The sequence below is a fragment of the Cervus canadensis genome, chromosome 2, assembly GCF_019320065.1.
Source record: "Cervus canadensis isolate Bull #8, Minnesota chromosome 2, ASM1932006v1, whole genome shotgun sequence".
In the NCBI taxonomy this organism is placed as follows: domain Eukaryota; kingdom Metazoa; phylum Chordata; class Mammalia; order Artiodactyla; family Cervidae; genus Cervus; species Cervus canadensis.
Window position 1 is genome coordinate 33397455 of NC_057387.1, and position 22298 is coordinate 33419752.

The window sequence follows — 22298 nt, forward strand, 5'->3', positions numbered from 1 at the left end:
TGGGATTGAACAACTTCCTCTCAACACATTTTAAAATCTGGATGAAATAGACAAGTCTCTTTGAAAATACAAATTATTTAAATCTAGTCAAAAAGAGGTAGGAAATCAAAAAAGACTAAAAGCAAGAGGAAACCAGAAAAGATATAGTTTGTTTCTAGAAACAAAAAATCTCCCCAAAACACCTAATCCAAGTGGGATTATGGATTAGTTCAACAAAGACTTTAGGTAACTCTCCTGGAACATTAAAAAAAATAATAAAATTTCCTAACTCATTCTATACCTAAACATGATCCTTCTATTCCTGGCCTATGATCTGTTCTGAGTTGATTTTTGTGAAGAGTATAAGGTCTGTATCAAGATTGATTTTTTAGTAATGAATGCCCAATTGTTCCAGCACCATTTGTTGAAAAGATTATCTTTGCTCAATTCTATTGACTTTATTCGTTTGCCAAATATCAGTTGACTAATTATCTGTGGGTCTATTTATGGGCTTTCTGTTCCATCGATTTGTCTTGTGCTTCATCAATACTACATTGCCTATTTCTATAGCTTTATAGTAAGTCTTGTGGTTGAGTCCTGTCAGTCCTCCAACTTTGTTCTTATCTTTCAGCATTGTGTTGACTATTTCATGTCTTTTGTCTCTACATATAAACTTTAGAGTAAGTTTGTCAATAGCCACAAAAGAAGTTGCCAGAATTTTTTTTACTAGGATTGGTAAGATCAAGTTGGGAAGACGAGACATCCTGATACTGTCAAGTCTTTCAATCCATGAATGTGTAACATCTCTCCATTTATTTGCTTTTGTGATTTCATCCAGAGTATTGTAGTTTTCTCCATAAGGATCTTGTGCACATTTTGTTAGATTCATACCTAAGTTTTGAGTTGGACAAAAAGGTCCTTCAGGTTTTTCTGTAAAATAATATGAAAAACCCAAATGAACTTTCTGGCCAATGCACATTTAATTTTTTGGATCTTAATGCAAATGATGCTATGTTTTTAATTTCTAATTCCACTTGTTCATCACAGATATTTAGGAAAGTGATTGACTTTTGTATATTAACCTTGCACCCTGAAAGTGACTGACTTTTGTATATTAACCTTGCACCCTGCACTTTGTTATATTTGCTTACTAGTTTCAAAGTTTTTAGGTTGATTCTCTCGAATTTTCTACCCAATCATGTCATCTATGGACAATTTTATTTCTTCCTTTCCAGTGTGTGTACTCTTTATTTCCTTTCCTTGTCTTAATGCGTTAGGTAGGACTTCCAGTACAGTGTTGAATAGGAGTGGTGAGAAAGAACACCTTTGCATTGTTTTTGATCATACTGAGTGAGACAGCTATGATATAATTTTTAAAGTTTTGGAATTTATTGATACTTTTTTGGGGGGTAATAGATAAAATTTGATAATTTTAATGAATTTGGGGAAAATTAATTCTTTGGGGGCAAAATATATATACTTATATATGTATGTACATATGGAGTCTCCTGCCTTGGAAGCATTCTTTACCATCTGAGCCATCAGGGAAGCCCTAAACTATACATATACACACATATACCTATATGTACATATACCTATGGATCAAACTTATTAAATTATTCAGATTTTTCAAGTTATTCTTTTTCAAGTGATATAAATCATTATTTTCCTAGAATTATAGCTCCTAGAACTAACTGTAAAGGACCTCAAAATAATCAGATCCACATCAGTTCAGTTCAGTAACTTAGTCCTGTCCGACTCTTTGTGACCCCATGAATCATAGCACACCAGGCCTCCCTGTCCATCACCAACTCCCAGAGTTTACTCAAACTCATGTCCATCGAGTTGGTGATGACATCCAGCCATCTCATCATTCTTTCTGGAGTTATTTCTCCGCTGATCTCCAGTAGCATATTGGGCATCTACTGACCTGGGGATTTCCTCTTTCAGTATCCTATCATTTTGCCTTTTCATACTGTTTATGGGATTCTCAAGGCAAGAATACTGAAGTGGTTTGCCATTCCCTTCTCCAGTGGACCACATTCTGTCAGATCCACATAAGTAGGGTATTATCTCATAGTTGAGACACAGAAAGATTAAATAATTTGCCCAAGGATACACAGCTAATAAACAACAAAATAAGAATTAGAAATATACAACATAATATAATTCACACTTCAGTATGTTATATATGAAAGTCGAGAGTAAGTCCTAAGAGTTCTCATCACACACACAAAATATTTTTTCTTATTTCTTTAATATTATGTCTATACGAGATGATGGATGTTCACTAAACTCGTGATAATTATTTCATGATGAAAGTCAAATCTTTATGCTGTACACCTTAAATTTATCCAGTCCTATATGTCAATTATATCTCAATAAAACTAGAAGAAAATAAAGAGAACGAGAGTCCAGGCCTTTGACGTGAAACTATAAACAGGATGTCTGTCAGGGCGCGTGTTCATCATCCTTCCTATCTGAAGACAGACCACGTTAAAAATGTAAATCAATGCTATATTCAAGAACTGTTGTTACTAGTAAGAATATGGATTGCATACCCAGTAAGATGCCTGTTTGTTTATATTTACCTAGGAAAGTAGAAGGTGAAATCTTCAAGTTGGAGATGCTACTTAAAGATTTTAAAGAGAAAATTAATAAAAGCAAATGTACTTCAGCTGTCTCTCTTCTCGTGAATTCTCCAATCAACCTGGATGACTTGTCATTCACATCCTCTCCACCCTCAAATGAGGTAATACAGCAACCTACAGCTTAATTTCATGCCAGGAAAAATGGTTTTTATGTATTTATAGAATCCTAATTCATGGAATCACTGAATTCTATCTTAACATTTCATGAAAATTTAACTTTCCAAAGGCCTATGAATCATTATTTAAAGTAGAACCAGATTTTAAAAATTAGAAGCTATTTCAAGTGTTGGTTTTTGAAATTTCTTATTGGTTTAGGATGTAACAATGCAGCTTAAACAGATGAACTGCTGAAGAACTACTTCTTCTGGATGAATAACATTTTTGTAGATGGTGTGTGCCTGGAAGAAATCATTTTTCTTCTTAATAGTTTTGGACTCTCCCTGTTACATAATAGCACACTCACTGAAAGAACTATTTCCCATGAGTCCACTTCTACATTTTCTTTCGCTCAAGTTAAATTCTTTTGGATTGTCTATGTTTGCAAGATCACGAATTCAAATTGATCACCACTGTCTCTCCATTCTATTTGTAACCTCAACTATCAGACACTTTCAGACTAAATTAAAATTCCAACAAATGGAATCATCTGAATGATTGTGGATGTTATTCAAACTTGGATAGATTTTAGTCAGAGTTGAGGACAGGATGTTGTTCAGTTCAGTTCAGTTCAGTTTAGTTACTCAGTCATGTCTGACTCTGCGACCCTATGGATTGTAGCATACCAGGCTTCCCTGTCCATCACCAACCCCCAGAGCTTGATCAAACTCATGTCCATCAAGTCGGTGATGCCATCCAACCATCTCATCCTCTGCTGTCCCCTTCTCCTCCTGCCCTCAATCTTTCCCAGAATCAACGTTTTTTCAAATGAGTCAGTTCTTTGCAACAGGTGGCTGAAGTACTGGAGTTTCAGCTTCAACATCAGTCCTTCCAATGAATATTCAGGACTGACTTCCTTTAGGATGGACTGGTTGGATCTCCTTGCAGTCCAAGAGACTCTCAAGAGTCTTCTCCCACACCACAGTTCAAAAGCATCAATTCTTCTATGCTCAGCTTTCTTTATAGTCCAACTCTCACATCCACACATGACTACTGGAAAAACCATAGCTTTAACTAGACAGACCTTTGTTGGTAAAGTAATGTCTCTGCTTTTTAATATGTTGTCTAGGTTGGCCATGGCCTTTCTTCCAAGGAGCAAGCGTCTTTTAATTTCATGGCTGCAATCACCATCTGCAGTGATTTTGGAGCCCAAAAAAGTAAAGTCTCTCCCTACAGTGTTTCCCCATCTATTTGCCATGAAGTGATGGGACCAGATGCCATGATCTTAGTTTTCTAAATGTTGAGCTTAAGCCAACTTTTTCACTCTCCTCTTTCATCTTCAATCAAGAGGCTCTTCAGTTTTTCTTCGCTTTCTGCCATAAGGGTGATGTCATCTGCATGTTTGAGGTTATTGATATTTCTCCCTGCAATCTCGATTCCAGCTTGTGTTTCATCCAGCCCGGCATTTCACATGATGTATTCTGCATAGAAGTTAAATAAGCAGGGTGACAATATACAGCCTTGACGTCCTCCTTTCCCGATTTGGAACCAGTCTGTTGTTCCATGTCCAGTTCTAACTGTTGCTTCCTGACCTGCATACAGAATTCTCAGGAGGGAGGTCAGGTGGTCTGGTATTCTCATCTTTTTCAGAATTTTCCACAGTTTGTTGTGATTCACACAGTCAAAGGCTTTGGTATAGTCAATAAAGCAGAAGTAGATGTTTTTCTGGAACTCTCTTGCTTTTTCGATGATCCATCAGATGTTGGCAGTTTGGTCTCTGGTTCCTCTGCCTTTTCTAAAACCAGTTTGAACATCTGGAAGTTCACGGTTCACATACTGTTGCAGCTTGGCTTGGAGAATTTTGAGCATTAATTTGCTAGCATGTGAAATAAGCACAATTGTGCAGTAGTTTGAACATTCTTTGGCATTGCCTTTCTTTGGGATTGGAATGAAAACTGACCTTTTCCAGTCCTGTGGTCAGTGCCAAGTTTTCCAAATTTGCTGGCATATTGAGTGCAACACTTTCACAGCATCATCATCAGCATCTGGAATTCCATCACCTCCAGTAGCTTTGTTCGTAGAGATCCTTCCTAAGGTCCACTTGACTTTACACTCCAGGATGACTGGTTCTAGGTGAGTGATCACCCCATTGTTGTTATCTGGGCCATTAAGATCTCTTTTGTATAGTTCTTCTGTATATTCTTGCCACCTCTTCTTAATATCTTCTGCTTCTGTTAGGCCCATACCATTTCTGTCCTTTATTGTGCCCATCTTTGCATGAAATGTTCACTTGGTAGCTCTAATTTCCTTGAATAGATCTCTAGTGTTTCCCATCCTATTGTTTTCCTGTTTCTTTGCATTGATCACTTAGAAAGTGTTTTCTTATCTCTCCTTGCTATTCTTTAGAACTCTGCATTCAAATGGGTATATCTTTCCTTTCCTTCTTTGCCTTTAGCTTCTTTTCTTTTCACAGCTATTTGTAAGGCCTCCTCAGACAACCATTTTGCCTTTTTGCATTTCTTTTTCTTGGGGATGGTCTTGATCACTTCCTCCTGTACAATGTCACAAACCTCCATCCATAGTTCTTCAGGCACTCTGTCTATCAGATCTAATCCCTTGAATCTGTTTGTCACTTCCACCTTGAATCTGTTTGTCAAATCCCTTACACGTAATCATAAGGGATTTGATTTAGGCCATACCTGAATGGTCTAGTGGTTTTCCCTACTTTCTTCAATTGAAGTCTGAATTTTGCAATACAGAGTTCATGATCTGAGCCATAGTCAACTCCTGGTCTTGTTTGTGCTGACTGTATAGAGCTTCTCCATCTTTGGCTGCAAAGAATATAATCAATCTGATTTTGGTATTGACCATCTGGTGATGTCCATGTGTAGAGTCTTCTCTTGTGCTGTTGGAAGAGGGTGTTTGCTCTGGCCAGTGCATTCTCTTGGCAAAACTCTGTTAGCCTTTGCCCTGCTTCATTTTGTACTCCAAGGCCAAATTTGCCTGTTACTCCAGGTATCTCTTGACTTCCTACTTTTGCATTCCAGACAGGATGTCGAAGATTATACAAATGTTAGCCCTTCCAAACAAGTTAGGTTTGCCTCCTCAGAACACTTACCCACCTGGAAAAATCCCATTCATTCCAGCTTCATCTTCAGAGTTAGGCCATTTATATGACCCGACCCTGATGCACAGCCACCTGCCCCAAGGCAGAATTCTTTGCCCCAGCCTCTGTGTCCCCATACAACTGTGTCTCATTTGTCTTGCACCTTTGTACCCATCTTTGCAGCCCAAACATCCAATTGAATGCCCAATATTGATTGAATACTCAGTACTAAACTCTGAGCCAGAGTGGATTTAACAAATGATCTCTAAGGTTCACAGCTGGTTCTCTCTCTTGTCCTGAGCCAAAGTTAGCTTCAGCGTGGTGTCAACAATCCTAGTGAGGCAGCCCAGCCTCCTGGTCAGCACTCCATGAGGTCTGGGTTTGCTATTAACTGGTCCCAAGTTTACAGCAACTGTTGCAAGATGATGAGGACTCTATAACTTTGGGATAAATAGCCCTGAAGAGAGAGTCTAGTGCTAGTATTACCCATTCATTCAGCAAATATTTATTGCTAAATGTTAGGCACTTTTCTAAGTATTGGGGATACAATATAAATAATACAGACAAATCACCTATTGTCAAGATACTTACATTTCTGTGAGGGACAACATACAATGAACAGATAAAATTAATGTGGAACTACAGAATGTTAAAACTGTTATGCAGGTGCCAGTAATAATGCATTTTTATGACTCTGAAGTCAGACTGTCTGGGTTCAAATCCAGGCTCTGTCACTGATCAGCTTTGTGACTTTAAGAAAGTTGTGTAACCTCTCTGAGCCTGTTTCCTCCTGTGTAAAATGAGGCTAATAATACCTGCCTAAGCTTCCAACTCCTTTTCAGCAAAAAGACTTTGCAAACTGTAAAGGTATGAACCATAAGAACTATTATGTTTGCTATAATTTTATTATCATTTTAGATCCAGGGGTTTTTTATCCCAGTATTTCTAGTGTGTTTATAATGAAATATCTCAAGGTTGGTCCCAAGATTAGCAGCATTGGCTTCACCTGGCAGCTTCTTAGAAATTTTAATGATATAATGAGGATATTTAAGTGAGTTAATATATGTACTTAAAACAGGACCTGGCTCATAGTAACTGCATTACCTGCGTGTAGCTACCTTGGTCATGATGGGATATGACCAAAAGTAACTCACTGGGGGAGGTTAGGGTCAGAGGTGAGATGTGAATTGAGTACTGGGGGATGAGAAGGAGGCAGCTAGGTGAGGAGTCTGAGGACAGGGACTCCAGGCAGGAGGCGACAATGCCTTAAGGACACAGAACTGATTTGAGTCCATTCCTATGGGACTGCAGCCCTAAGGGCAAGTCCTCTTGCAGCTCTGCAGTTACTCAAGGAAGACTCCAGCCGTTCTGCAGGGCTCTCAGGCCCGTGTGCGTGAGAGGGGACAGGACGCCCCCCCACATGGCCACAGGAGGCCCCCTCTTCTGAGGAGCTGGCCCCACAGCCCTAGCAAAGAGTGCAGCGACGGGCTCCTCCTGAGGGTTCAAGAGGGAGAAGTGGACGGTGGGTTCCACGGGAGCCTGGCTGCCCAGGTTGGCGGGAAACCCTTTGCACAAAGGCGTCTGGGGGAGGGAGGGTGAGAAAAAGGCGAGTGGTCACGTGACGTCCCCACCACACTTTACCTCAGGCTACTCCTTCCCAGAATTCCCGGAGTACTGAAATTAAATTCTCAGTGACTTCACCAGACTAAACAAAAGCCGAAAAATCCCCCAAAGTGGGGCTCAAGAACTGACTCTACAATTCAAACTGCTTTGTCAAAAAACAAAAAAACCATACTAACCAGAGCAAATGGCCATGAGGTTGTCTTCTGCTCCAGGGTAGCATCTAGGAGCCCCATCTTGGCTCCGTTCAGCTCATTGCCTTGGCATTTTTACCCACCCAGTATGGCTGCCTGTGACTCTGAAATTAGCATAATTAAGATCACTTAGCTCTCCTTCTAATGGGTGCCCTGGATGTTAGTGCTGGTGAGAGGTGCCCACATGGCTAACACTCTGCGCATGCAGGAGAAACCTTCCCGAGGCGCCTGTTCTAGATCAGAGGTTGTCTCCAACTGCAGCGTGTCGAGGACTCACCTGTGGGTTTTACTGCAACGCTGGCTTTGATTCAGTAGATCTGGGGTAAGCCTGCAATTCTGCATTTCTAGCAAGCTCCCAGCTGATGCCAGTGCTGTTGGTTTGGGGAACACACTTTGAGATAATTCCATTATAAAGGAATTGGAAATACTGGGATTAAAAACCCCTGGGCCTAAAATAATAATGACAAAGTTATAATAAGCTGTAGGCAATAATGCTGCTGGTTCAGAGCTTTGCTGTTTGCAAAGACTTCTTGGAGAAAAAAGTTGAAAGCTTACAAAGGTGAAGAGATTTGTCCAGCACAAATGACGGGGGACACTGGATCCCAGGTGCCCCAACTCAGGTAGAGGGCACCCCTCTACATTCTTCTAATATAGTGAAAGTGAAAGTGTTAGTCGCTCAGTTGTGTCCGACTCTTTGAGACTCCATGGACTGTAGCCCACCAGGCTCCTCTGTCCATGGGATTCTCCAGGCAAGAATATTGGAGTGGGTTGCCATGCTCTCCTCCAGGAGATCTTCCCAACCCAGTATGGAATCCAGGTCTCCTGCATTGCAGACAGACTCTTTACTGTCTGAGTTACCAGGGAAATGTGAAGTGCAGGGGTACCCCCTGTAGGCCCACGAGTGATAAAAGAAAACACAGAGGGAAAGTGAAGTTAAAAAAAAAAGCCTCATTATTTTTAAAATTATAACTATATGCGTTTATAGTAAAAAAAAATCAGAAAACAGAGAAAAGTATAAAAAGGAACATTTCACTGGGAGAAAAACTATTGCCAATGTTTTAGCATATATTTGTCTGGTCTTTTTTCTCTGATACACATGCTTTTTGCAAAAGTGGGGTCATACATGTATTGTTTTAGAATACACTTTTTTTCATTTAACATTATATTGGGGGCCTCTCTACTGCTATTGAATAAACCTACAGCTGCATTTTTAAGCACTGCATTGTAGACCCCGACTTATTAAACCAATCTCTTATTGATGGACATTCAATTGTTTCCAGTTCTTTGATAGGATAAACACTGCTTCAGTAAAATCATTTAACATGGAAACATTTGGCCCTAGTTGACTAGTTCCTTTGGATAAAAATCGAGGATTGCAGATGATGATTCAAAGGGTATACAGTGAAAATTTGATAAACTGGCCTTTAGCAAGGTGGTGGCCATGGCAGTGCTTGAGAATGAAGGTGCCTTCAGCCTGAGCCAAACCAGAGCATCTGTTTTTTCTTTCCAACCTTCGCTAAAGTGCTAAGTGAAAACTGATATTGTGCTAATCTGTATTTCTTTGACTGTTTGTAAAATTTACCCATTTTTATATGTTTCTTGGCTATTTCTACCACCTCTTTGACAGTATCAACATTTCAACTAATGTTTGCAAAACCACAGTCAATGTTTTTAAGGCGGACAACCTAGAAAACACTCAGAGCAAACAGTGCTCACTATTGAGATCTTTATCATACAAAGTTGCTCTGACACAGGTACAAATGAGCCATAGATGTGTGGTTAATGACACAAGTATATGGGAAGGACTCAGATGCCAGCTAGGTCACTCACTCTGTGTGACCCTGACAAGCAGCTTAAACTCTCTGAGTCTCAGATTATTCACCACTAAAATGGGGACAACCTGCCAGGATGGTGGGGAGGGATAAAGGAGATGATTTGAGAGGCACCTGGCACACGGAACGATCAACACATATTTTTTACTAATAAGAAAACAGTGAACCCTCCAAAAAATTGATGGATAAAAAAAATAACTAAAAGTCACAAGTAGGGAATACGACCAATAAATAAACGTATGGGGAAACATTTATCTCCTTTAACAACAGATAAAATGTTAATAACACAAGGAGCCACCCCTACTTTTTAAATTAACAAGAACATTTTCAAGAGATAATTCCTGATGCAGAGGAAGGTGTGGCCAAGCAAGCTGCGCATGTTGTTGGCAGCATGCAGTTTGTGCAGCTTTGGTGGAAAGCAATCAGGCCACATGTATCATCACACAAACACGTTCGCAACCTTTGACCCAGACACTTCCTAAGGAAGTAATTCAAAATATGGAAAAAGCTATCTGTACAATGATGCTTCTTTCTCACCATTGTTTATAATGGTGAGAAAAGTGTTTATTTTTTTGTTTACACAAAGGGTAAAACCATAGCAAGGGTGGTGTCAGCCCTTTCAGTTCCATAGGGTGACTTTTGGGTGTGTGTTAAACAGGGACATATAAACAATAACTTAGGCCTCTAGACAGTCTGTAAACCTTGTTTTAATTCACAGTTGAATACAGTGCTTTGGAAAGGCTTTTAGACTCTGCTGAACAGTGATTAGACTGAAGGATTTAAAAACCATCCTCAGTCTCTCCATCCTCTAGTGGAGCTTGGGGTAATTCGAAACTAAAGGAACGAGAAAAAGGCGGGGTGGGGGCGGGGGAGTGTTCTGTCATCTGTAAACTAGACTTTTAAATGTCTGGAGAAGGAAGGAAGTCAAGGCGGGGTGGAATCTTCCTTTCTGTAAGCCCTAGGCCATTACAGCACAGAAACCGCACCCCCCAACCCCCGCCCAAGCCAGAAAGCGGAGCCGAGGCGTCCTGAGATGGTGAGTCTGGCGGAGTCCGCACGCGTGCTGGGCTCCGCCCAGGCAGCCGAGGGGTGAGTCAAATCCTTGGTCGTATCCACATCTGTGTGTGTTTTCTGGTGCAGGAGAAGCCCAGCACCGCCTCGGGGAGGCAGGACCGTGCAGAGACGACCAGTGCAAGCTGTGCCTTCTGCCTCCGCCTACTTCCGTGGTGAGGGTTCCCCGCTGCTAAATTCCCAGGGTGGGTGGGAGCCTGTCCTGGGATAATAACTCCAGTGAGGGTGGGCATCACTCGCGGAACGACCAGCAGCCACCAGCCAAGGTACAGAATCACAGACCTCAGGGCTGAACACAGAGACCGCCCTCTCTCAACTGACAAATCCTTTAGCAGTGGCCCTCACCTGGGGAGAACTTCAGTCTTACCGGCGCGCTCAGATGCATCAGTCGTGGCCGATTCTTTGTGACCCCATGGGCTGTAGCCCGCCAGGCTCCTCTGTCCATGGGATTCTCCAGGCAAGAATACTGGAGTGGGTAGCCATTTCCTTCTCCTGGGGATCTTCCCAATCCAGGGATCGAACCCTCATCTCTTGCATTGGCAGGTGGATTCTTTACCACTTCATCACCTGGGAAGCCCTCAACCTTACCAGGGGACTTGAAAATAATGCACATGCCTCAGCCCCCGACCTACTGTATTAGCCTTCCCTGGGTGGAGCCCTTGTGGGAATATTTCTTTTAAATTTCCCCTGACTCTGATAGACCCCTTGGTTAAGAATCACAACTACAGCATGTGGAGCGTGGTTTGGCCTGAAGGCTCCCTTTGAACCTTGCCCACCTGGGAGATTATTATACACAACTGTATACCAGCTCCCAGCCTCACTACTCTCCCCTCACAATGAGTGAAAAATCTTCCCTATTGTGTTTCACCTCTGTCCCCCAATCCCACCAGAAATAAGCCTAATCCCACCTCTCAGGGTTTACTTCTCCCCCATCCCTCAGCAAGAAATCATCCAGAGGTGACAAGCTGTAAACTGGGTCAAAAAAAGTGTAGATGTGAAATCCTAGGGACAAACCCTTTGTGGGTTTGAAACACTCTTAGGTCAACTGTTAGTCCACATGGATTCAGAATCATTTATTTGAAGCTCCTATCAATCAGCCAGACGTGCCTCCTCCAAGCTCCCAAGGTGCGGTGGACTGAGGCCAAAGCTTGGCTAATTGACCTTAGAAAGGCTGAAAGTCAAGGAGGGAGAGGCAGTTTGGCCAACACAATTATGTGTATGTAATGTACGCTAATAAAGGCAGATGACAAGGTCTGAAAGACTGCAGCTTCCTGTTAGAAAGCATTCCAGCATGGGAATAGGTACTTGTCATCAAGGTTCTATTGAGTTTCCACCCCCTAAAAATCGCCATGTGTCATCTGGTGTGGACCATCACTCTAATAAACCATCAGCTTTGACTCTCGGATAGAAGTGCCATGAATAATGCCAACCCTCTCAGTCAACCCAGGCTCACTATTTTTATTTATTGAATTAAAATCTAGGTTTTGAGGATTTTTTTTTTTTTTTTTTTTAGGTTTTAGTAACTATATTAAAGGGCTTTCCTGGTGGCTCAGTGGTAAAGAATCCACCTGCCAATGCAGGAGATGCAGGTTTGATTCCTGGACTGGGAAAATCCCCTGGAGAAGGAAGTGGCAACCCACTCCAGTATTCTTGCCTGGGAAATCCCATGGATAGAGGAGGCTGGTGGACTACAGTCCGTGGGGTCACAGAGTCGGACATGACTTAGCAACTAAACAACAATAAGAAAAACAAATATAATAAAAAATAGTCTGACATTTAAAAAACATTCTGATTAAGCATTCAAAGTACTAGATATTTCTCTACCAAATTTATAGTCTAGACCTCACAGAACCACTTAAGTACCAATACAGGGACCAGTGTTCCAGGCTACATTTTCTCTTTTATAACAAACAAGTTAGAAGGTAAAACACAACCAAGTGTAAATTCAGATCTAACAGTAAATCTACTGCTGGCGATACGCATGATTTATCATTTGAAATCTTGGTAAACTACATCATCCTTGAGGAATTAATTGAACAGAAGACTGTATAGACTCTTTACTCTTTTAGAAGATTAGAGTTCTCTCAGATGGGATGTATTCTTTATTTAGCCTACTGGTGCACATACTGTTTGAAGGTTATTTATATACGTGCAGATAAATAACAATTATGCTACATGTAAAATGTTTATCTCTTTATGTCTGGTGCAGAATTTTGGATTTAAGCGATTTTGGATTTACATGTCAGCTACTTTGTCTTGCTGAAAAATGGTCTTCTCAAATAGAGCTTCCCTTAGCTGTTTGGCAAGAAGATTTTAGTGCACAAAGAAGTTTCAGAGAGGCAGAAAAAGAAAGTCGTGTATTAGACTGAGCTCACTTGAGCAATCCAAGTTTTCCACTTTGGAGAGCAGATGTTCACATGCCCCAGAGGAGGAGGGTGGAGACAGAAAATAAGGTGAGAAAATATGTGACTCAGGAGGAGAGCATGTTTTTCCAAGAAGCAGGAAAGTGCCTGGCTCTCAGTCCCTAGCCTTACAGACTCCAAGCAGGGTCGGAATCCACCGGCAGCAGGCCCGGGCACAGTTGGACGAGCCTGCATTTGCAAGCAAGGCCTGAGGCTCAAACCCTATTTCCAGGAATCAGTCTCATTCCTGACTCACTGGCTATGTCCAGGATATCTTGGGCACGGTGCCCTCCACACTAAGAATGAGCTATGTTCCCTAGGGGTGTATTACAGTATCCTAGGGGCTGAGCTAGGACTTTCTTAAGAATTTTTATCAACTAAAATCCGTTTCAAAGAGTTAGAGTTTCTGTGAAGGAGGGAGACTGAAGCTACAGATGGCTCGGGGGAATTGTCCCAGTTTGATCACCATAGGGCATCTTTCTGATGCCCCCTGGTGGCCTTGCATCACTAAAATGAACCCCACATGGTCTCTACAAACAAAGCATCACTATGAACAAAGCTACCGGAGGTGATGGAATTCCAGCTGAGCTATTTCAAGTCCTAAAAGATGATGCTGTTAAATCGCTGCATTCAATATGCCAGCAAATTTGGAAAACTTGGCAGTGGCCACAGGACTGGAAAAGGTCAGTTTTCATTCTAATCCCAAAGAAAGGCAATGCCAAAGAATGTTCAGACTACCACACAATTGCACTCATTTCAAATGCTAATAAGGTAATGCTCAAAATCCTTCAAGCTAGGTTTCAATAGTATGTGAACTGAGAACTTCCAGTACAAGTTTGATATAGAAAAGGTAGAGGAATCAGAGATCAAATTGCCAACTTTGACTGGATCATAGAAAAAGCAAGAGAATTCCAGAAAAACATCTGCTTCACTGACTACACTAAAGCCTTTGACTGTGTGGATCACAACGAACTGTGGAAAATTCTTAAAGAGATGGAAATACCAGACCTGCCTTACCTGCCTCCTGAGAAATCTGTATGCAGGTCAAGAAGCAATGGTTAGAACTGTTGGAACTGGAACAATGGACTGGTTCCAAATTGGGAAACGAATATGTCAAGGCTGTATATTGTCACCCTGCTTATTTAATTCTATGCAGAGTATATCATGAGAAATGCCAGGCTGGATGAAGCACAAGCTGGAATCAAGATTGCAGGGAGAAATATCAATAACCTCACCATCTTTATGGCACCCCTATGGCAAAGTGAAGAGGAATTAAAGAGCCTCTTGATGAAGGTGAAAGAGGAGAGTGAAAAAGCTGGCTTAAAACTCAACATTCAAAAAACTAAGATCATGGCATCTGGTCCCATCACTTCATGGCAAATAGATGGGGAAACAATGGAAATAGTGAGAGATCTTATTTTCTTGGGCTCCAAAATCACTGCAGATGGTGATTGCAGCCATGAAATTAAAAGATGCTTGCTCCTTGGAAGAAAAGCTATGACCAACCTAGACTGCATATTAAAAAAGCAGAGACATTACTTTGCCAACAAAAGTCTGTCTTGTCAAAGCTATGGTTTTTCCAGTAGTCATGTATGGATGTGAGAGTTGGACCATAAAGAAGGTTGAATGCTGAAGAATTGATGCTTTTGATCTGTGGTGTTGGAGAAGACTCTTGAAAGTCCCTTGGACTGCAAGGAGATCAAACCAGTCAGTCCCAAAGGAAATCAATCCTGCATATTCATTGGAAGGACTGATTCTGAAGCTGAAGCTCCAATACTTTGGCCACCTGATAGGAAGAGCTGACTCATTGGAAAAGACCCTGATGCTGGGAAAGATTGAGGGCAGGAGGAGAAGGGGATGACAGAGGATGAGATGATTGGATGGCATCACTGACTGAATGGACATGAGTTTGAGCAAGCTCCAGGAGATGGTGAAAGACTGGGAAACCTGGCGTGCTGGGATGCTGCAGGCCATGGGGTCACAAAGAGTTGGACACAAGCAAGTGACTGAACAACAATGGTCTCATAGCCTTTAACCCCATATTTGTCATTTAGTCACTAAGTCATGTTCAACTCTATGTGACCCCATGGACTGTAGCCCACTAGGCTTCTCTATCCACAGAATTTCCCAGGCAAGATTACTGGAGTGGGTTACCGTTTCCTTCTCCACAGGATCTTCCTGACCCAGGGATTGAACGTGAGTCTCCTGCATTGTCAGGCGGATTCTTTACCACTGAGTCACCAGAGGCACAGAACAAAATCCAGGACTTTTTGGATCGCTCAGCTTGTACTTTTGGATACAAAGTCATGTGATCTGGTACCAACAGGTAGCATAGCTGCTTCTCCTGATAAGAACTGAATTTGAAGCATGAATATAAAGAAAACTCTAGGTTTTATAATTCTGTATTTCATATTTCTAATTGTGTATGTATATATGATGACTAGATATTATCCTCAGGAAACAAAACAGATTTAATGTTTGGTATACATGTTCTTGGGCTTCCTTGGTGGCTCAGACAGTAAAGAATCCACTTGCAATGCGAGAGACCTGGGTCGGGAAGATCCCCTAGAGAAGGGAATGGCTATCCATTCCAGTATTCTTGCCTGGAGAACTCCATGAACAGAGGAGCCTGGCAGGCTATAGTCCGTGGGGTTGCAAAGAGCCAGATACGACTGAGTGTCTAATATACACACACATACATGTTCTCACCAGGCCAGATTGTGCTGGGTGCACCTTCTCATCAGAAAAGCGCTCAAACAGGCAGGCAGAGGGTTGAGGGTCGGCTGTGTTGAGAATGGCATACATCCTCCATTGTGACTGACTCTGACCTAAGAAATTACACATTTCACTTTTACCAATTCCTTCACTGTCTCTATTAGCAGTGTGCTAAATGTTTATGGAATCTTATGCATCTTTTTTAGGAAGCAAAAAACAGGGAAAAAAGATCACAGAGGAATTGACTGTGGAGGGTTTCCTATTGCCATTCAAGACAAGGTGCTGCACCCAGACTCAGTTCTCGGTAAGTTGAGGCATCTAAGGGCAGTCGTCATGGTTTCGGTCCCTCTTTGGGTTCTGCTCACTATGGGCAGAACACCTGCTACGCTAAATAGCTTTACCTAGACTAGGGTGTTGCATGTTAATTTTTGTTTTTGCAAAATGTAAAGAATGAGTAATAAATTGATTCAGGCGAGATGTGGTCAAGCAGGGTCAAAGTGCCCACACCTGTCTCTGCCTGGACTCGCAGGGCTCCGTGACTCAGTCATGAGGTGGTCTCAGTTCTGTGTGGCAGCCCCTAGCATGAACCAGAATCTGCACCTGAGGAGCTCACCCACACGGGAGCTGCTGAGGACTTGTCCACGTACATCTCATAGGAGCAGAAAGAGTGGAGAGGAGACCCAGAGAGCACCAGTGCATGGAATTCAGTGATTTTTAGTCATAGAGACCTTTCTCCAAAGATAGTTTAAGCAGGAAAACAATCGCTGGCAGGACTGCCCTGGATGAAGAAGAGGGCTGAGGCCTGCAGCTTAGGCAGCTCTGAGGGAGAAAATCAGCACCCGAGCCTAATCTACCCAGTTTATACAGGAGGAAACGGGGGGGCCAGAGAACTAACCAGGCTTGCTTACGTTCCCATAGTCTGATAGCCAAGAGCCTTTCCTTCAACTCAGTATTATTCCTACTCTGTCACATGTAGCTCTATTTCTTCTCTGTAGAAGGCACTATAATAATAATAATAATAATAGGTTTCACTGACTGAACACTTACTCTATACACCAGAACCAAGCAGAGATTTTCAAAATGTGGTCAAAGGACCCCTGGAGGGCTGAGTTCCTCTCTTTTCCCTGAAAGAACAATATTGCAACAATATTGCAACAGGTTGAATGGAGACACACCTGTGGAATCCGGCTGCCTTCAGTTAAGCTAGATATTCTAGGTATTTGCCAGGACACAAAACACTGCCATTCTTCTCACTGGTCACTGATTTTTAAAATTTTCTAAATAGTTATTTTTCATAAAAAATGTTATTTTGTGAACATGAAATGATTATTGTTTTTAAAGTATTTTTTAAAATTTCTCAATTTAAAATTCTAAAAAAATAACCCTTGGGACTGCTCATTCAGTCTTAGGAAAATCTAAATGATTCTGCAGAGTAAAAGTGACTTGAAATTTATAAATAGATACTTCTCTACTAATCCATGTTCAACCAACTGAATGTTGTATGACAGTTCTCCAGTGCAAGAAGAAGATAGACTTTTAGTGCAGCTATGAAAAATGCCACATATTATGATATATGAAAATGTTAGTCACTCAATGTGTCTGACCCCATTGACTGTAGCCTGCCAGGCTCCTCCCTCCATGGGATTCTCTAGGTAAGAATACTGGAAGGAGTAGCCATTCCCTTCTCCAGGGCATCTTCCTGACACAGGAATCGAACCTGGGTCTCCTGCATTATAGCATTTGAGCTACCAAAACTAGAATAAACAAAAACTCTTTAGGGTCCTCAATTTTAAGAGTGTAAGAGGGTTCGGAAATCAAAAATTTGAGAATTGTTGACGTATAGTATATATCACTTAACTAGCATAATACCCTAAAAGGTAGGAATTACTGTCTTTATTGTATAGATAAGTAGGAATTAAGCAACTTGCCAGGGTCAAAGAGCCTGGTATATTATTTATTGCTGTGTAATAATGTATCCCAAAACTTGATGACTCAAAACAACAAACATTTGCTATCTCACTGTTTCTGTGGGCCAGGAATTTGGGAGCCATTTAGCTGGGTGGTTCGTGCTCAAGGTCTCTCGTGAGGCTGCAGTCACGATGTTGGCCAGTACTTCCATCATCTGAAGGCTTTACTAGGGCTAGAGAATCTGCGTCTAAGGTTGTTCCCACACATGGCCATTGGCCAGGGGTCTCGGTTCCTCTCCAGGTGGGCCAGTAGGCTGTTTGAATGTCATTATGATCTGGTAGCCTCCTTCCCCCAGGCAAGTGATCCAACAGAAAGACTGAGATGGAAGTTTCCATGACTCTTACAACCTAGTTTTAGAAGTTATACACCATCATTACCACCTTATTCTATTTGTTAAAAGCGAGTCACTAAATCCAACCACAATTGAGAGAGGAATTAGGTTCTATCCTTTGAGGAGCATGTTAGAGTTTGTGGCATATTATCAACCATCACAGTCAGTACGTGGCAGAATCAGGCTTCAAACTCAGGCCTATGTTCTTTCCCTTGTACAACACAACCGGCCCAGGGTGTACATCTTTCTTCCCCTATTTGTAATTTCCTTGAGTTCTGAATTAGAAGGCATTCAGTGACTAGTGACTGAGACTTGGGAAGGAAAAACCCTTCCTAGAGCTCACTCCATTTGTGATTTACACTTTGGTAGATAATGTTATAATGAGTGTAACCATGAATGCAGCAAGGCAGGTATTAATAGCACTGGCAAAAGTTTTGTCCCCCAACCCCTTCTCTGCTGGAACTGAGATGTTGCTTGGACACCCAAGTGTGGCATACTCACCTGCCGGGCCCAGGCTCTCATGCTCTGGCCTTACTGGAGAGCGCCACTGCCCGCAGCCTGCTGAACAAGACCCAGACCTGCACCGGATACGAGTGCTCTCTACTGCTAGCCTCTCTGTGGTTCTGATGAGGACAAAGCTATGATTCAAGTTCCCATATGGATTTATGAATGTGTTGTAGAGGAAAACCATCTTTCCAGTTGCCTGGATAATAAGCTCTTGGCCACTGTAGGGTCTGAGAAGAAAATGTGGTTGTATCAGGGCAAATCTTGGGAAATAATTACAAATGCAAGATGGTCTCATATCAATGGGCCAAATTTTCATAGATCCATCCATTCAGAAGACCTTTACTAAACACCTACATGTGCTGGGCAAATCTTGAGACTTTCCATCAGAACTGTTACTTATCAAAACATCTCTCAGTTGTCATAAGGGAGGGAGGGTGTCCCAAATATCACCCCTAGGCTGGCAACCTGTGTGATAAATTTCCCCCTGGGAAAATTGAACACTCTGGGGCTAATGCATACTTTGCATGATCAGAGCTCTACTGTCCAAAGCACATTTTAGTATTATAATAATAAAAACCTCATACTTCTTTGCATAACTTGGGCTTTTTCAGGTTCTGATAGAGGACACAGCTGCTGTTGTGCATCTCGGATTGGACTGCAGAGCAGTAAGTGTGAGAACTGTGGCACTAAGATTCATAACTCCCAGAGAGGCTGCAGTAAAGAATCACCTAAAGGTGAAAGCGACTGGGCCACCTCAGGAAAAAAAAAAAACAAAAACAGGCTGTCTCTGCTTGTCTGTGCGCAAGTGAGTACAATGGTTGTTTGCAGGCAATGAGTTGCATTTTTAATCTTTTCTTTTCAGAATTTCATTATAGATACAACACCCCAGGACAGAATTTCTTTAATCATAGAGAAAGAAGTGCCTTTGCTCGGCTCCACTATTTAAATGAAAATAATTCTTCACCTAGTAAGTACATCTCCTGCATGATCCCACCTTTGTAAACAACCTAGACTCCCTCTGTGGGAGACACTTATCACACTGGCCACTGTTACCATATGCTGGGCACCTGCTGAGTCTGCTGCCCGGTCTCTAGCGCTCATCTGACACTTCCACATCCAGCCCGACGCCTGGATGGCAAGGGGCTGGGCTGGTAGATATGCAGTCCTAGCAATAAAGGACTTTGAAAGTTACGAAGTGCTATACCAGTGTAATCTGGCAACAAGTCATAAATATTTGATGAACAAATGACTAACTGCCACTATTATTGTTATTATTCAGAAGGGGAAAAAGCTTTAAATATGTCCCCAGTAAAAGTCAGTATGTAAAGAAATAGACTATTTTTACACTCCTTAAATATCATGTTGCTAATTTCAATGCAAAATTTTGCTGCCTTTGGAAATACCTAAAATCCCACAAACATTTATTTATAAAGATGAATAAGACAATGGCTACCTCCTCTCAAGGAGTTTACAACCTGTTGAAAGAAAGGAACTCATACCCTAATTAGGAAAGTTCATGGCAAAATGTGGTTAAGTGCTAAGAGAACAGTGGACTAAGGGAACACCAAGTGGGGCGGGAACACCCTTGTCTTGCTTCTGAACAACCACCGGGTCTGGTTCTCCGACATCCTTTCCTCATGGGTGAGTTCATACCTGCAAAGCTCTTTCTCTCCATTGCTGGGGCCAGGGCACCAGAGAGAATGTTTCTGACCTTTCACAGTTGCAATGCCCAAGACTAAAGAATTGTGTTACCAGACTGACCTCAGCTGTCTCCCCTACCCACCCCCAGCTGCCCAATCCTCCAACTGGACGTGTTCTGTCGAGGTGACGGTCCCTCAGACTCCACAGAAGCAACAGGCACCTTTCTTTACTATCTCCTTGGTTTTGGGGTCAACAGCACATGAGACTTCTCATTCTAATATATGAATGAGGAAAGCAATTGAGTCGTTTGAAAAGTAATCTTGAATGCCATTAGTAAATGTACAGTGGCCAAGAGAGTAGGAGTCTCAGGGAGGCGTCTTTTGTTCAGTGTTAGAGACGCCCTCCCGAATGGACAGAAGATGGAGCAGGCTGTTGCAGGAGGCTGTGAGTCCCACCTGCAGACTGAGATACACTGTACTTTGCCAGGATGTTGTAAATCTGTAGACTGAATGAGAATGGGACCAGATGACTCTATGACCCTTTCTAATTCTGTTTCTATGTTTCAAATAAAGAATGAGATGACCAAGGAATTAAGACTGAGATCATTAGTACCACTGTTTGTCATGACAAATAAGTCAGGGTGTAGCGTGACTAAATGAAATTTGGACTTTCTGGCGCCTGCCTTGCCTTCCGTGTCTGAGGGACGATCCCTCCCTGTCCCCTTGTCAAGTGGGACCCTCCTGAGAGGGAGTGAAGCCAAGATACTAGAGACCAGTGGATATGGCAGGAGACCAAAGGAGAAAGAGGGGAAGACAGAGAAGAGAGGAGGAGAGGCCAGAGAAGGGGGGAAAGGGAGCCTCAGCAACAGAGAAGGCAGATTTGTTGGCCACTGTGCTTCCCAGGTGGCTTAGTGGGAAGGGATCCACCTGCCAGTATAGGAGACACAGGAGACATGGGTTTGATCTCTGGATCGGGAAGATCCCTTGAAGTAGGAAGTGGCAACCCACTCCAGTGTTCTCGCCTGGAAAATTCCATGGACAGGGTAGCCTGGTGGGCTGCAGGCCAAGGGGTTGCAAAGAGTTGGATGCAACTGAGCACACACATGCTTTGCCTCTCTTCCCTGCCTGGAGCTCTTCGTGTCTTCCATGGTGACTTTCCTACATTTATCTTATCTGTTTAGTCTCTATTTTCTAGGATTGTCTTAGTAACATAATTTTTAAATTTCTGACTCCTAGAATCCTTGCTCCTAAAGTAGAGAGGACTTTAGAAATCCATTTGGTCCAAGCTCTTGGAAAATATTATCCCTCCATTTGCCAGATGAAGAAGTTGAATCCATAGACATGCCCAGGTCACCCAGCTAGCAACAAAGCAACTTAGACTCCTGGTTTCTTGTCTGCTAATAAAACTCCTTTTAAGTGTTGAATTTCTTTTCTTGAATTCAGAATACTCAATGGCGACTTTCCATGTTCCCTAGGTTTATTTCCTTAGTAAAACTTTATGAAATATTTCACTTAAACAGAAAAGTTCAGGAAAGGATAGCCATATACCCACCATTGGATTTGGGGATCATTTTTGTGCTCTGAATCTGACCACAGCTAACATTTTTCAGCTCATTCAGAACCAAAATGGATCTGTTTCCAGAGAGCAAATCCCAAATCCTGTAATGATGGATGTGAACCCATACCAAGAAAGTAAGTATGAATAACAAAATGACTACCCATTTGGTATATGCAATGCGCTTCCTGCAGTATTGTCTGCCCGTGACCACCTACAGCAGCGGTCCCCAACCTTTTTGACATCAGGGACCAGTTTTGTGCAAGGCAGTTTTTCCATGGGGGTTGCGGGATGATTCAAGCACATTACATTTATTGTGCACTTTATTTCTATTATTACATCAGTGCCACCTCAGATCATCAGGCATTAGATCCCAGAGGTTGGGGACCCCCTGACCTAGATCTTAAGTAGTAGTCAGGATTCAAACCTACATCTGGCTAATATTTCAATCATTCAGTTATTCTTTCAGCAAATATTTGAGTGTCAATAGCAGGACATTGTGCTTGTCCACAGTGACAAGGTCAACTGCGGTCTCTGCCCTTACTTTTTTGGTAAAGGAAAGGGGGCATAGGGTACCATTACCTAATGTGGGGGTTTGGAGAAGCTGAGCTCCAAAGAGTAAGTATGAATG

At 42.1% G+C, this 22298-nt stretch overlaps 1 protein-coding gene across 1 annotated transcript in view; it reads left to right on the forward strand.

Moving 5' to 3' along the window:
* Positions 1 to 22298, forward strand: part of AKNAD1 (AKNA domain containing 1) — a 43270-nt gene that overhangs the window by 18777 nt on the left and 2195 nt on the right. Inside the window, exons 6-14 of the mRNA XM_043448753.1 lie at positions 2575 to 2731; positions 7207 to 7427; positions 7855 to 7968; positions 9274 to 9400; positions 10520 to 10704; positions 15873 to 15970; positions 19084 to 19206; positions 19335 to 19439; positions 21723 to 21804. Of these exons, the coding sequence (XP_043304688.1) occupies positions 2575 to 2731; positions 7207 to 7427; positions 7855 to 7968; positions 9274 to 9400; positions 10520 to 10704; positions 15873 to 15970; positions 19084 to 19206; positions 19335 to 19439; positions 21723 to 21804 (1212 nt within the window). The remainder of the gene's footprint in view (positions 1 to 2574; positions 2732 to 7206; positions 7428 to 7854; positions 7969 to 9273; positions 9401 to 10519; positions 10705 to 15872; positions 15971 to 19083; positions 19207 to 19334; positions 19440 to 21722; positions 21805 to 22298) is intronic.